Source organism: Parasteatoda tepidariorum, chromosome 5 (genome assembly GCF_043381705.1).
Source record: "Parasteatoda tepidariorum isolate YZ-2023 chromosome 5, CAS_Ptep_4.0, whole genome shotgun sequence".
NCBI classification, from domain to species: domain Eukaryota; kingdom Metazoa; phylum Arthropoda; class Arachnida; order Araneae; family Theridiidae; genus Parasteatoda; species Parasteatoda tepidariorum.
The window spans coordinates 70,617,872-70,631,839 of record NC_092208.1 but is presented as its reverse complement, the minus strand read 5'-3'; the positions used below and the strand labels follow the sequence as shown (position 1 = coordinate 70,631,839).

The following is a 13,968-nucleotide window of genomic DNA, read 5'->3' as shown; positions in this document are numbered from 1 at the left end:
AAAATATGGGGGGGAAAGTCATAGAAAAATCATTAGGTGTTTGTGCTTTGTACATTATATTACTGATTTATTTCGGTCCTTTTCAGAGTATCAGATTGTAACGATTTCATTTTGCAAGTTCTGTTCATGGCAATCACTCAGTAGGAGCCGCGATGGCTCAGGGAATAGAGCGTTCGCCTTCCAATGAGGCGAACCAGGTTCGAATCCCAGTCGATACGATTTTCGCATCCGGCTTGCACCGACCACAGTGCTGACGTGAAATATCTTCGGTGGTAGACTGATCATGGGTTAGAGTCCCCTTGCCGCCTGGCTAACCTTGGTTCTCGTGGTATACCTTTCCTTGTAACGCAAATGCTGGTTAGCTCCCTCAAAAAGTTCTCCACGAAGGCAAATTTCTCCCAATACGACTCGATCCAGAAGTTCCCTTGTCTTCTGGATTGGGTTCAAAATTACAAGGCTACGGAGTTGAACATTAGTAGTCGTAAACCCATAAAATTGGGTCGGCTGTTCAACGACGGTTATAAAATTATAAAATAAAATAAAATGAAATCTCTCAGTAGAAATTAATTTCTTACGAAATTTTACAAATAAATGGGGAGACGCCTTATTCGAAAAGTAAATAATAAAGCATATAATTTTAAGATTCCAATCCCGTTAATCTGATACTATATCAGGAACTGTAACAAATTTGGTTTTCTAACTAAATAATAGTAGATGTTAACTTTTGATGTAAATAAAACTTTTTAAGTTTCCTTTCTTTCTTTTTTTTTTGTCATAGTAATTTGTTTACTTTTTAATCTTTTAACTATGTTTAGAGTAATTTAGATTAAATATATTTGTTTGATATCATCTTTATTATTTGAAAAATTTAGTTATGCATGTATAATATATATTAGTATTTTTAAGCTAGAATCTAAATACACCCTGAACTTTTACGAGTGCAGACTTATGTTATTGCTGGTCCTCAACGTAATACTTCCTAGCTTTTATGGCCAGCACCTCAAAATAGTTGACGCATCCCTTTGCTACAGCAACTTGTTAAAATAAGATAACTCTAAACTAAATGATGAGAAATGGGAATGCATGAAGATGCATAAAAGATGAAAAATGGATATAGCTTCAAAATGCCTCTTGAAGAAACTCAGTAATAGCAGACAGTGTGTTTTTTCAATGTTTGGATGCAGGGGTCCCCCTGCATTGCAAGGGGTCCTCCTGCATTGCATTTTGTTTTTAACTCCTACATTGCATTGTAACTCCTGATGACAAGGGGTCGCTAACTCACGATCTGCCTACCACTGAGGATATTTTACGTCAGCACTGCGTACGATGCGATTTGAGTGCGGAATTCGTATCGACCAACCATCGTTGGGGTTCGAACTCAGTTCACCACATAAGGAGACAAACGCTCTATCCCCTGAACCCACAATTGGCTCTGAAACTAATATTTTATTTTATAACCGTCGTTGAACAGCTGGCTCAATTTCGGGTTTACACCTACTAATGTTCAACTCCATAGTCTTGTAATTTTGAATCCAATCCAGAAGACAAGAGAACTTCTGAATCAAGTATTAAGAGAGATGGAACTAACTCGAATTGGCGTTACATGGAGACGTAAATCGCGAAAATCTCCCGCGATTAACCTGGTGGCAAGGGAACTCTAACCTATGATTCTTCTACCACTGAAGATATTTTACATCAGCCCTGTGATTGGTGCGAACCGGGTGCGGAATTAGAATGACCACCAATCGCTGGGATTCGAAATAAAGACACTAGTTGAGTAGCGTCAGTGGTAATTAACAATTGCATATATTATTTGTGCTGTTTTGTACAATTTTAAGCATAATATATTTACTTAATCCTTGAGTAATTTTCAAAAAGAAAGTTTGTGGAAGAGTTTGAGATGTAAAGTATGAGATGCGAAGTAACCATGTTTCTAAACTATACGTTAAACTATATCCATAGTATTATATGCCTCCTAGAATTGTTACAAGTTATTAATCCGGAGATCTGATGTGACTAAAAACTCTGAAATTACGATTGGTCTGAAAAAGATCTTGAAGCATGCCACAAAAACATAAGATATTATCAAGAAAATCGGTCCAAAAAATGATTTTAAATTATACAACATTGAATACCTGTTCAAGCAATTATTACTCAGCTGTGATCCGTTTGTTTCTTAATAGGGTGATAGTTATAAAAAGTGCCATAAGTTCTCGAATCCATAGTAAAATATCTCCTAGTTGTTAACGATATTTAAATAATTAAAATTATATAAATTAATATATAATTTTTTTTACACATTTCCTTTTTTTACACAGAATGTGATAATCATATAAAACATTCCAATAAAACAGATAATTTATTTAAAAAATAAATTTTCTTTGAAACTAGTATATTAGAATACAGATGTTATAATTTATAATTTTGTTTATTTGCCTTTTTTATTTCTTCTTTTTTTCACTTTCTTGATATTTTCTTTTCTTTTTCTTCTTTACTTTATTCTTTTGTTTGTTAGTTTTCTTGGTATCTACGTATGATAGTTACATAGTTACATATCAACATTAAATGTACAGAATAACAATAAAATATAACTTTGTCGTTGTAATAACTACGATTAATTATATAACTTTTGAAACTTAAATACTGTCATTTCGGATCCACAATTTTGAAAATTGTGATTCTCGCGTCTTTGAAAAGCTTCATATTGATAATTTTTGGATAATATAATTTAAGTATGAGTTTTAACCATCTTTTTACCAAGTTCCATACACTGTTTAACAGTTGTTACACCACTTAATTCAGTTAACCAACTCCACCCAGTTCCTTCTGTAGAATCCATAGTTCACTCGGTTAAATTCATTATCACCATAACAATCTATAGGAGCGATTGAACTTCAGAATATAACAGCTAGTGTTATATTCCTGGGAGCAACATGGGCCAATCTCGTAACATTGCTACGAAGTAGGAAACGTAGCACTGCTACAACATCTCATACTGTTACTGCAATGTTTTTTCATTATTATAACCGAACTACCAACCCATTTTAGGTTTACGACCATCACTGCTCTACTCCGAAGCTTTGAAATTTTGAACCCAATCCACAAAAAAAAGGAACATTTAATTTAAATTCTCGGACAAACTAGCCTTGGTTGAGGACTTTTTGATCGAGCTAACCTGAATTTGTGCTACATAGAGAAGAAAACCACGAAACCTTTCGGGATTGACACGATGTCAAGGGAATTCCGACCCAAGATCAGCCTATCACCGATGATATTCCCCTATTTTATTTGCAAATGTTCAGTGTTTAAGGTAGATGCTTTATATTTTCTGTTTATTTCTTTGTTAATCATTAAGTCTGTTATTGCGCCTTATACAGAAAATTTAATTGGATACCTGCAAGTGACGTCATTGTAGATAAATCATGGTATTTGTCGATTAAGAAGCCAGCCAGGTTCGATACACTTGCGTCACGTCTCTTACAAGTATCCAATTAAATATGATTCAAATCACATGGTTAGGCTTAATCACTCCGCTTCTTTTCGAGTTGATGGTTTTTCATTTAGGATTTCTTAAAAATTCTCACCAAAGTGGTGATTTTTTTTAGAAAAGGAGTTTAATAGCTTTTTAAAGATTTACGTTACTTGCTATATCTCAAATAATTTTTCACGGTAAGATGGTATTTATAATTTTAAATTATAGCTTTAACTCAAGTTTAAGACATTAAAACTGATTTTTTTTTTCCTTGACGAAAACTTTTTTTCTTTAGAAACAGATTGTACAAGAATGGGACGTAAAAAAAGGAAAAATTAGTTTGGTAATTCTAACGCTAGAATAATTCTAGCACTGGAAAAATAAATAATTTTTCTTAAAGATCAGTGAACTTTTTTATTTATGACTTCTGCAAACTACAAAATTCCACTTATCTTTTGAAATTCATTCTCGAACACTAAAGGTCAGTCTTGATGCCTCAGCTTTTCAACTTCTTCATCTTTCATTATTCGACTTTCAGGTACAGATTTTTCACGGCCAAGAAATCAAAACTCGGCGACATTTAATAATCGCACCACGTACGAATATCTAATTTCCCTCTGGCGCAGAATTTGAAAGCGAGAAAAAGAGAGAAGGTTTATGCCAAATGCTGGAAAAAGGAGTCTGGTATCCTCCATAAATTGTACCGATTGACAGCAGTGAAAGCTTGTGTATGTTATTATCCATCCTTTTTCCAGTTCATGTAAAAATGATGAACTTGCGGTTGATCTTGTATAGGTTTCATTGAATAGGGATTCACCACGATGGAAAATTTATGACATTAAAACCTGCAATCATGAATCTTTCGATGATTACTTTGTGCTGAAAAAATTCGCTTCAGTCACTTAGGAAAAATATATGATGCTGATGTTTCCATGCAGCGCGTGTTTGGCGAGGTTGGCTACCTGAATTCCATTTACTTTGTTCCAGAGAAATACCCCTAATTATAACCAAAAAGTAAATATGTATTAATGATGCTTTTCTGGATACAATTTGTCCATTAACCCCTACAAGAGCAATTTTTCAATCAATATTATTCCAAATATCGTGTACCATCAAATTGCGGTAAAACTGTTTGGGGAAAGAAATTAAGCATGATTAAATGGAAATTAGCAATTACTGTCTCTTTGTTATCGTAAACTTGATCAAATGATGAGTAATTTAGTTTTTTTATAAATATTTAAGAAAATAAAGAACGGTATAATTATTTTGCTAAGATATTATTCTCATGTTCATAGTTCACAATTCCTGATCAATTTCCACCTTACAATTTAAAATCTTAATAAAAGTCGATACACGGGGGACTATTTTTGTAGAAGCTAAGCTTGTAAACTAAATTCAAAAACTATTTTTAAAAAAAATTGCCTAGCGACAATATTCTTACTTCTCCCGAAAAAAAAATTTAAATCATTAAAAAAGAAAAGAAATGCTTATTTTATTTTGTGAATTCCTTACAAACAATATCAAAATCATGAGGAAGATATTAAAATCATGACTTTCAATACTTACGTCGCAAACTATTTCGTACATTTGGAATTCAACACCATTTAACTGTAGACTCAATTTTAAAACATACTTAATTTAATGATTTCCATGTAATTGCAAAAATACATAATAAGTAAAACACGGAATCTTATTTTCCTGTTAGAGGGAAACTGTAAAATATAACTTCAATTACTGATATCACATATCCTGCAATCAGTTCAACTCTAAAAAAACTGTAATGAGGAATGTAATTCATTTAATAATTTAAGGTAATCAAAAAACATGTATGTATCGAAATACGAAGTCATTTCATTTTCGTCATTTCATCATCTGTTTTGCATCATGGTGAAAATATATTTTTTAATTATGTCACGTCGCTAACCGTATTAAGCAGTTAGGTTTAAACACTAAATTATGGGACCAATTTAAACACATTTCCCAAAATAGTTTCAGCTTGATTTAAAAATTATTTAAAAACTTAAACACTGAGTCGCTTTTCGTATCAGAGATAAACTGTAAAATATTTTTAATTACACTCACGTCGCAAAACGTGTAACATTGCTAGAATTTAATACTGGGAAATTATTTTAAAACATCTTTTTTTTTAAATAATTTATTTAAAAATATGTAAAAACTGAAAATCAGAAGCCTTTTTTGTATCGGAGAGAAACCGTGAATTGTTGTTTTAATGACAGTAACGTCGCAAAACGTGTCGAGCAGTTCAAAATCAACACTAAACAACCGTTGAGTCAGATTAAAAATATATTTCCTTTAATAATTTTCATTTCATTTAAAAAAAATCATAAAACCAAAACATGAAAATTCATTTTCGTATTAGGCCGAAACTGCAAAATATTACTTTAATTGCAGTCTCATAATCAGCCAAGGCTCTTCGGCAATTATTCTTCAAATAGCGAATTTGCGAATAACCGCCATTCACGCGAAGCAATTATTACCGCCACTTTACCTCACAATAGAAGAACATTTACCTCCCTTAAGTTCGGAAGCTCAACGCATATTTTTCAAATGGGTAAAAATGAATCACACACATTTCATCATTCCTCGTAAGGCATTTATTACTACCTAATAACTATAAAACCAACAAAAAAAAAGACATCTAATCGAACATTCAAAAGAGATATTCCCTCCCCAGACGAAGGTAGAAAAAAAATCATTCGAGATCTTCAACAACCCTTTTTGGATAATCCTTTTTGCTTTTGCTTAATTAGCCGCAGGGTGATCAAATCTAATTTTTTTTTCACACAAGAACCGATTGTTTTCTTTCTTCGTTTCTCTTTTCTTTCTAAATCTTCCTAAGGGCACGCGTGACCTCACGCTCCTGACCTATCGCGGATTCCATTCATCTGCTCCAATTCTATTAAATGATATCGAATTCGGTGACTTTCCTTTCCAAGGTTCGGGTACTGAGTCCATTTACAATCTGTGCATATGCTTAGGGAGAAATTGTCATTGAATATTGTCTAAATTACCTTCTCCACCTTTACCGGATAAGGTGAAAATTGCGAGTAGAATTGAAACTGATGCAAATTACCATATATGTAATTCACTTATATGAATATGATTAATGCAAAGAAGATCAAACATAAAATATTAATGCCTAGATATTTTATACTTCAATGTCCCATTAATGTTCCAAATCTATTGAATGCTATCGTTGATTATCCTTTCCTAGTTTTGAACAGTAAATCAACCAATGCATAGTATGTTCATGGAGTGGAATTGTTATTGAATTTTGTCTAAATAACTTATTCCGGATAAGGTGAAAATTGTGAGTTGAAATGAAACTGATGCAAATTATCATATATGTAATTCACTTATAAGAATATGATTAATGCGAAGAGGATCAAACATAAAATATTAATGTCCAGATATTTTATACTTCTATGTCTCATTAATGCTCCAATCTATTGAATGATATCGCCTTCATTGATTATCCTTTCCTAGATTTGAACAGTAAATCAACCAATGCATAGTATGTTCATGGGGTGGAATTGTTATTGAATTTTGTCTAAATGACTTAATCCGGATAAGGTAAAAATTGCAATAGGATTCAAACTAATATAAATTATCATATATGTAATTCACTTATAAGAATATGATTAATGCGAAGAGGATCAAACATAAGATAATAATGTCCAGATATTTTATACTTCTATGTCTCATTAATGCTCTAATTCTATTGAATGATATCGCCTTCGTTGATTACCCTTTCCTAGATTTGAACAGCAAATCAACCAATGCATAGTATGTTCAAGGGGTGGAATTGTTATTGAATTTTGCCTAAATAACTTATTCCGGAAAAGGTAAAAATTGCAATAGAATTCAAACTGATACAAATTACCATTGGTGACAATTACCTTAGACAATTTTGAGATATAAAACGTGTCTTAAAATCGGAGATTGGGCAAAAAACGTTGGCGGAATTACATTGAATTCGGAAAAGATGATAAATACCTGCTTAAATGGAGCGAAAGTGGAAGTTTTTTATATTATAAAAGTCTTAATTCAGATTTTTAATCTAATTCATATCAGTAAAATCTTAATTCAGATCAGTTAATTAAAGACAAAAGATTCAGATTTATCATATATTATATCAAAAGCTGATAATAACAGCTTAACCCAAAAGAAAGTGAGAATCAATGGAAAGTTTTTCGCAATTAAGCTATAAAACTTTTTTACAAACCACAAAATGAAACAGTAATATCTATATTTTTTAGACAGAATTGTCGGAAAAGGTGTGAAATGATTTCCTGGTATTTTTCCGTAATAATTTAAAGAAAAGAGTAATAATCTTATTTTAAATAAATCATATATTTTTTTTTTTATTTAATTCATATTATTTTATTTTAAGCTGAGAAAACTACCAATTTTTCGTTCGACATGATTATGGTGAATTTTCTTTTGCGGTGAGGTCTAATACCAGTTTTCAGCTGAATATTATTACAGTGCATTAAAATAACACACAAATGTAAAACGTAGAGAAAAATTAAAATGCAAGATAGCTAACACATCTTGCCTACTAGTGTAAAATATAGATTTAGACATCTTGAAAATAAGTGGTGTTTTTAAGTTTAGAATATTCCATTTAATTCTTGTAAGTAATCATTAAAAAAGTGAATGCGAAATAGAAAACATATAATACGAGGAACATCTGTCTTGAAACACTGCCTATTCAATCCACAAAACATTAAATTACAAATGCAAAAATAGTCTTTTTTTTTCTTGAAAATTTTCTCTTATTTCTTTTTTTTAAGTGAGTTCAATATTTTTAAAACTTCCTGGTTCGAATTGAAATTAAAGGGCCGAATAATTTAATTTTTCTAGTTTTGTACATTTCTGTCAAAAACTAGATTTGAATTTTAAATAAATATAATAAAATAAAAAGTCTGTAAGGGTTCGGTTTTATCAACATGTATATATAACAAAACAAAAAAATACTACTCAAATAACTGGTTCTAATGATCAGATTTTTACGTATTAAGTACCAATTAGTATTCAGAACTATAATTTTAGTTAACTATACGAACGCTTGCGTTATTTCTATTGAGTTAATGATACATAAAATCTGCCTTTCATTGTATGAATAACCCCAAGAAATTGAGGTGGAAAGACATACTTGATAAAGTAAAACTTCATTTGCTTTAAAAACATATGAAGATGGCAAAAAAAGTAGACATGTTTTGAGCGTTTAAAAATAGATATATGCTTTGCATATTTTTGATTGTCCAAAATATGCTTTTATTACCATGTCACATTTTTTGAAGCAAATAAAGTTTTATATTATCAAGTATACCTTCATTGGTATTAATTTTTACAAAGTGTAAAGATTGTAGCAGTGGTGCTCAGGGGATAGAGGTCTCACGAACCAATGAGGTGCCTCGGGTTCGAGTTCTAACAATAGCACGTATTCCACACCAGGCTGAAGTAAAATATCCTCAGTAGTAGACGGAGCATCGGTTACAGTGCCCTTGCCATCAGGCTAACCGTGGGTGGATTTCGTAGTCTTCCTCTCCATGTAACGCAAATGTGGGTTAGTTCCATCAAAAAGTCTTCCACGAAGACAAATTTCTCCCATTATTTGATCCAAGAGTTCCCTTGTCTTCTGAATTGTGTTCAAAATTACAAGGTTACGGAGTGGATCATTGGAAGACATAAACTCAAAATTGCGTCTGCTATTCAACGACGGTTATAAAAAGTGTATAAATTAATTTCTCTTTAAAAGATTCACTTAAAAAAAAAAATTCTGTTGCTCAAACTGTAAAAAAATATTTTGAGATACCAACTTTAAGCCATTTTATGGTTTTCTAGTGCACAGTTGTTACAAATATGTTAAATATAAACGTATTTTTATTCAAGTGGAAGCAAAGTTGATTTTACTGTTCATTCTGCTCTAAAATTTCAAGCGATATAACGTGAATATGATTCACAAAATAATGCAAATAATTACCCTCATTATAATATCAATATTTTATTTCGACTTATATGATTATGCCGTGTAAAGTTCTCAGCCTAAAACTATATAATGGATCCACAGTTCATGAAACAGTGTTCAATAAAATACAGCAAAACTTAATTTGCAGATTGTTAGACTATTTATGACATCACAGAATGGTGTAGCTAGAATAATGAGGACACAGAAAATCTTAGAAGAGCCACTTCAACTCAATTATCCTATTCGTCTCGACAGCATATTATCAGTTTTGTATTTCTTACATCTCCAGATAAGCAAATGTAGCAAATTGTAGGAAAGACAGCACAAGTAAAAGTATAGAGAGGAAATATTATGCTGATTTCGGCTATAAATCTTATCTATGAGCAAAATGGCTACACTTAAAATAAAACTAGTATTCTGAATGCCATCGAGATTGAGTGCCTCCAGCGAGACTAGTTTACTTTTTTTAACCCAACTTTGTCTCTTCTAAATGTTACTCTACTGTTAGAGATTATTACTGGAATAAAAAAGATATTAATGTCATAAATCTATGTCATAATTATTAAAATTTTATTTCATGCTCGTTCTTCTTATGAGATAAGTAAAAAAAAAGAAAAAATCAATTGACCCTGCACGGAAAACACTACGAAGTTATGCACAAAACTGAAAACTCAATTATGGCCACAACTGAAGAGCGGAATGGTGGAAAAACCAGATAAATGATATTTTTAGAAGAAGTAATGAGTCAAAGAAAATAAGCTTCAGAGGTTGAATTAGTATGGGTAGGTTTAATGCCACAAACTTGTTTTCGCTTTCACTTTAATCTTAACTAATCCACATTAGTTTTTAATATGCTTGCATTTTTTTTTTCAAATTAGACAGTGGTAAACAAAATAAGACAAAGAATTATAAGTCCCGCCTTCTAATTAATTTGTAATAAAATAGTTCAAAGACTACTTTTTTTTTCTTACCCTGATTAAAGCCTCCCTGAAAGTACCACTTACCTGGTTTTTTTCACAAAGCTTTTCAATTAATAAAGCTAAAATAATTTCCTTCGTTTTATTTATTATTATATGTGGTCCTTCCAAGTGACTTTACGTTATTATATTAAGCAAAACACGTTTTCGTAGTTCATCCCAACAGAATAGAGATTAACTGTATTTAGCATCACTTGTATATTACATTTTCAAGAGATTACTGCGATATTGTAGAAGTTCTCAATCTATATTTAGCATGGAGAACCATTAAATCCCAAAGAAGCTATTAAATCCAGCAAACCCCAGTAAGTATGAGCTTGGGACATTTTAGCATTGTAGGCAGCTATTTCCAACTTTGTCGGGAGATAAGATGAAAAACTCATTCCAATGCCTCATTAAACTTTCTGTACTACTTCCAAACGCTCCTCTAGAACCACAACTTGAGCATCGTATAATACAATCGTATTTGCTATTTTATAATCGCCGTTGAATAGCCAACATAATTTTGGGTTTAAGACAACCAATGTTCAACTCCATAACCTTGTCATTTTGAACCCTATCCAGAAGGCTAGGGAACTCCTGGATCAAATATTGGGAGAAATTTGCCTTCGTGGAGGACTTTGGGATGGAAATAACCAGCATTTGCGTTAAAGGAAGACAACGAAAACCTCCCACCGTTACCCTGATGACAAGGGGACTCTAACCCTTGATTCGTCTACCACTGATTATATTTTACATCAGCGCTGTGGTAGGTGCGAGCCAACACCTCCTAGAAAGAACAGGCCTCAGCACGGGTTACCATAAATATCTCTTAGTAGTCCAAACGTAATGACATATTTTGTATATTCAACCACTGCGCAGCTCAGTACCCCTAACGTGATGACATCTTTCTTATTTTTCGTCTACTGCGCAGTTAACTTCGTCACATCGGACTACTAATTTGATCCGTGCTGAGGCCTTTCTACTTCTAGGAGGTGTTGTGCGAGCAGAGTGCGGAATTCGTATCGACTAGCCATCGCTGGAATTTGGACCTGGTTCACCTCGTTGGGAGATCAGTGGTCTATCCCCTGAGTCACCACTGCTATTGTTCGCGAAAGACTAGCTCCTTCACTAATAATTGATATAAAGAATGCGGCACCATAGCACCGTTTANCCGAAGGGGTGACACAATGCGCCAAGTGCGCCTGAACGATCGCCAAACAGTTGCCAAACATTACACACCGTTTATGTTAAAAAAATTTCTACAGCCATTTTAGAAAGGATCAAAAATTTTGCTTTACACCATTAGAAAATTTTGAAGCTTGTTGAACTAGTGTTTCGTTGAATCTGTTGCAACCTTAATATGGTTCCGAAGGTGAACCATATTATTGTATTTTTTAAACTTGATTGCACGAATTTATGGATAAATTTCATTGGTACAAATTATTAAGTTTATAAATACTAGATATCAAGTGAAATTCTACGATACTTTACAGTTCTCTCGTACATTTAAAAAATCTTTAAATAGCTTTCAATTTTAAAAAAAATATTGAAAAAGATTTACTTAAAAGTAATGTAACATGTCCAATATTTTATATCCTTAAAACTAAAGATTACGAGCTCTTGTGTATCATCTTTTTAAAAAAAAATACTCAGATAACCATTTTGAAATGTATTTAATCTTTCTTTTTTTCTTTTTTTTTAACTTTTTAGCATTATAAACCAATGTGAATGACAATATCTTTAGAGAAAAATGCATGATATCGTGATTGGACAACAACAATTCAATAGCTACATGGACTAACTATGCGTATTTCAGTGTTTACGTCAGAAAATACTGGAATGCGCAAAGTTCGTCTAGACTCTCAGAAATGAAACTCTCACTTTTGACGATTCCGCAATCCGTGACCAGTATTTCGTTTATTTTGAGAATGATTTTGTCGCGAAATCACGTGACATGTGACATAACGCAAACTCTCAAATGTATGACGAAAATATTTCCTCAACTCGGAACCACATCGGAGAGCATTATGGAAGATTGTTAACTAGATTGACGAAACTAGAATGAAGACTAAAAGATCAAAAGTAAAGTGACGAGTTGATCTGACTGTATGGTGGTCAAGGAGTTGACCTCGAGTACATTAGAACCACGAGTTTCTTCTTATTTTATTTATTGTAAAAGTCGAATGACTAAATATTTCTTATTAATTATTAAATTTTAACGAAAATTTAATAATTAATAAGATTTATTAAATTTTAATGATAGTCTTTTTCTCGGGGAAGGGACCATAGTTATTCGTCACTGTGACGAAATATTTGCTCGGAGCATATTCCAGGATCGTCAAAAAACGGAGAAAATATCGTGATATTAGAGTATCCATTTTTTACAGTGTACGCTCTTTTCTGAAGAAATTTTTCTTACAGGGTGATGACAACGGCGGCTGCTTTTACTGCAAGCATCATCTGTAGTAAGATACCAGGTCTGACACCGGCCCAGCAAAGATTGTGCCAAGAGAGACCTGATTTGATAGTGGCTGTGGGAGACGGTGCCCGAATGGGTATAAACGAGTGTCAAAAACAGTTCCGTCACAGAAGGTGGAATTGCACAGCAATCGGAAGTTCCTATGTCTTTGGACACGTTGTAGTCATTGGTAAGCTTTTCCCTCCTTTCATTTCTATCCTTGCACTTAAGAGACTTTTAATCCTCGTAACCTTGGATTTTTTGTTAAGTTTTTAATTAGCGTTTTCTTGATATTTTTGAGCAACTTTTAATTAACTAGTGTTATTAGACAGCATAATACTTTTCAAAAATGATAGAAAGTAAAGGGGGCTGTTTTATTAGATAGGAAGAAATGGCGCTTTATAATTTTTAGAACTTCTATGAATATTTCCTCAAACCTTGAGATATATTAGATACCTTTAGATATAACCTTTAGAATATTTCCTCAAATCTTTTGTAGCAGTTTAGTTTTTTTTCCCTAAATATTTTTACTGTGTGCACTGTAAAAGCTGCGGTATAATACGTATCGGAATTCAGTGTTGAAAAATTCTGAAAATTATAATTTCATATCAAGTTAGTACCGAAGCAAGCTTTTTTTACCCTACAAACGGTATAGTTAAATCTTAAAAACAGTAATTTATAAGGGCGCTTTTTCATTACACGACACGATACCGACAAAATCGGACGACAAATGTGTGTACGACAATGTCGTTGCCGGATCGTTTAAGCAATTGGTTCTTCACTTGCCCGATATCGTTAGTCCGAGAAGTAGAAATTCTTGTTCATTCAATGTTTTGAGCTTGAGTGTGTAGAGACATAAAATTTAAATAATTTATTTGAACGTGTTTTGAAAAATTATAAGTTTTAGTTTTGAATTCGTTTTGGCAACGGAGTTAGATATATAATAAATGTTGTTGCGTTCTAAAATGTTTAAGAAATAAAATATGTTATTTTTTTGATAAAATTATTGGTAGTATCGTAAATTGGCGTTCATTTAATTTAGTTGGCACAAAGACCCAACAAGTGAGCAGTTGCTTGTGTTCTG

At 32.4% G+C, this 13,968-nt stretch overlaps 1 protein-coding gene across 1 annotated transcript in view; it reads left to right on the top strand.

Annotated features, from left to right (window-relative positions):
* LOC107447185 (protein Wnt-7b-like) overlaps positions 1 to 13,968 on the top strand; it is a 150,826-nt gene that overhangs the window by 91,573 nt on the left and 45,285 nt on the right. The window contains 1 exon segment of the mRNA NM_001323817.1: positions 12,848 to 13,074. Coding sequence (NP_001310746.1) covers positions 12,848 to 13,074 — 227 coding nt within the window.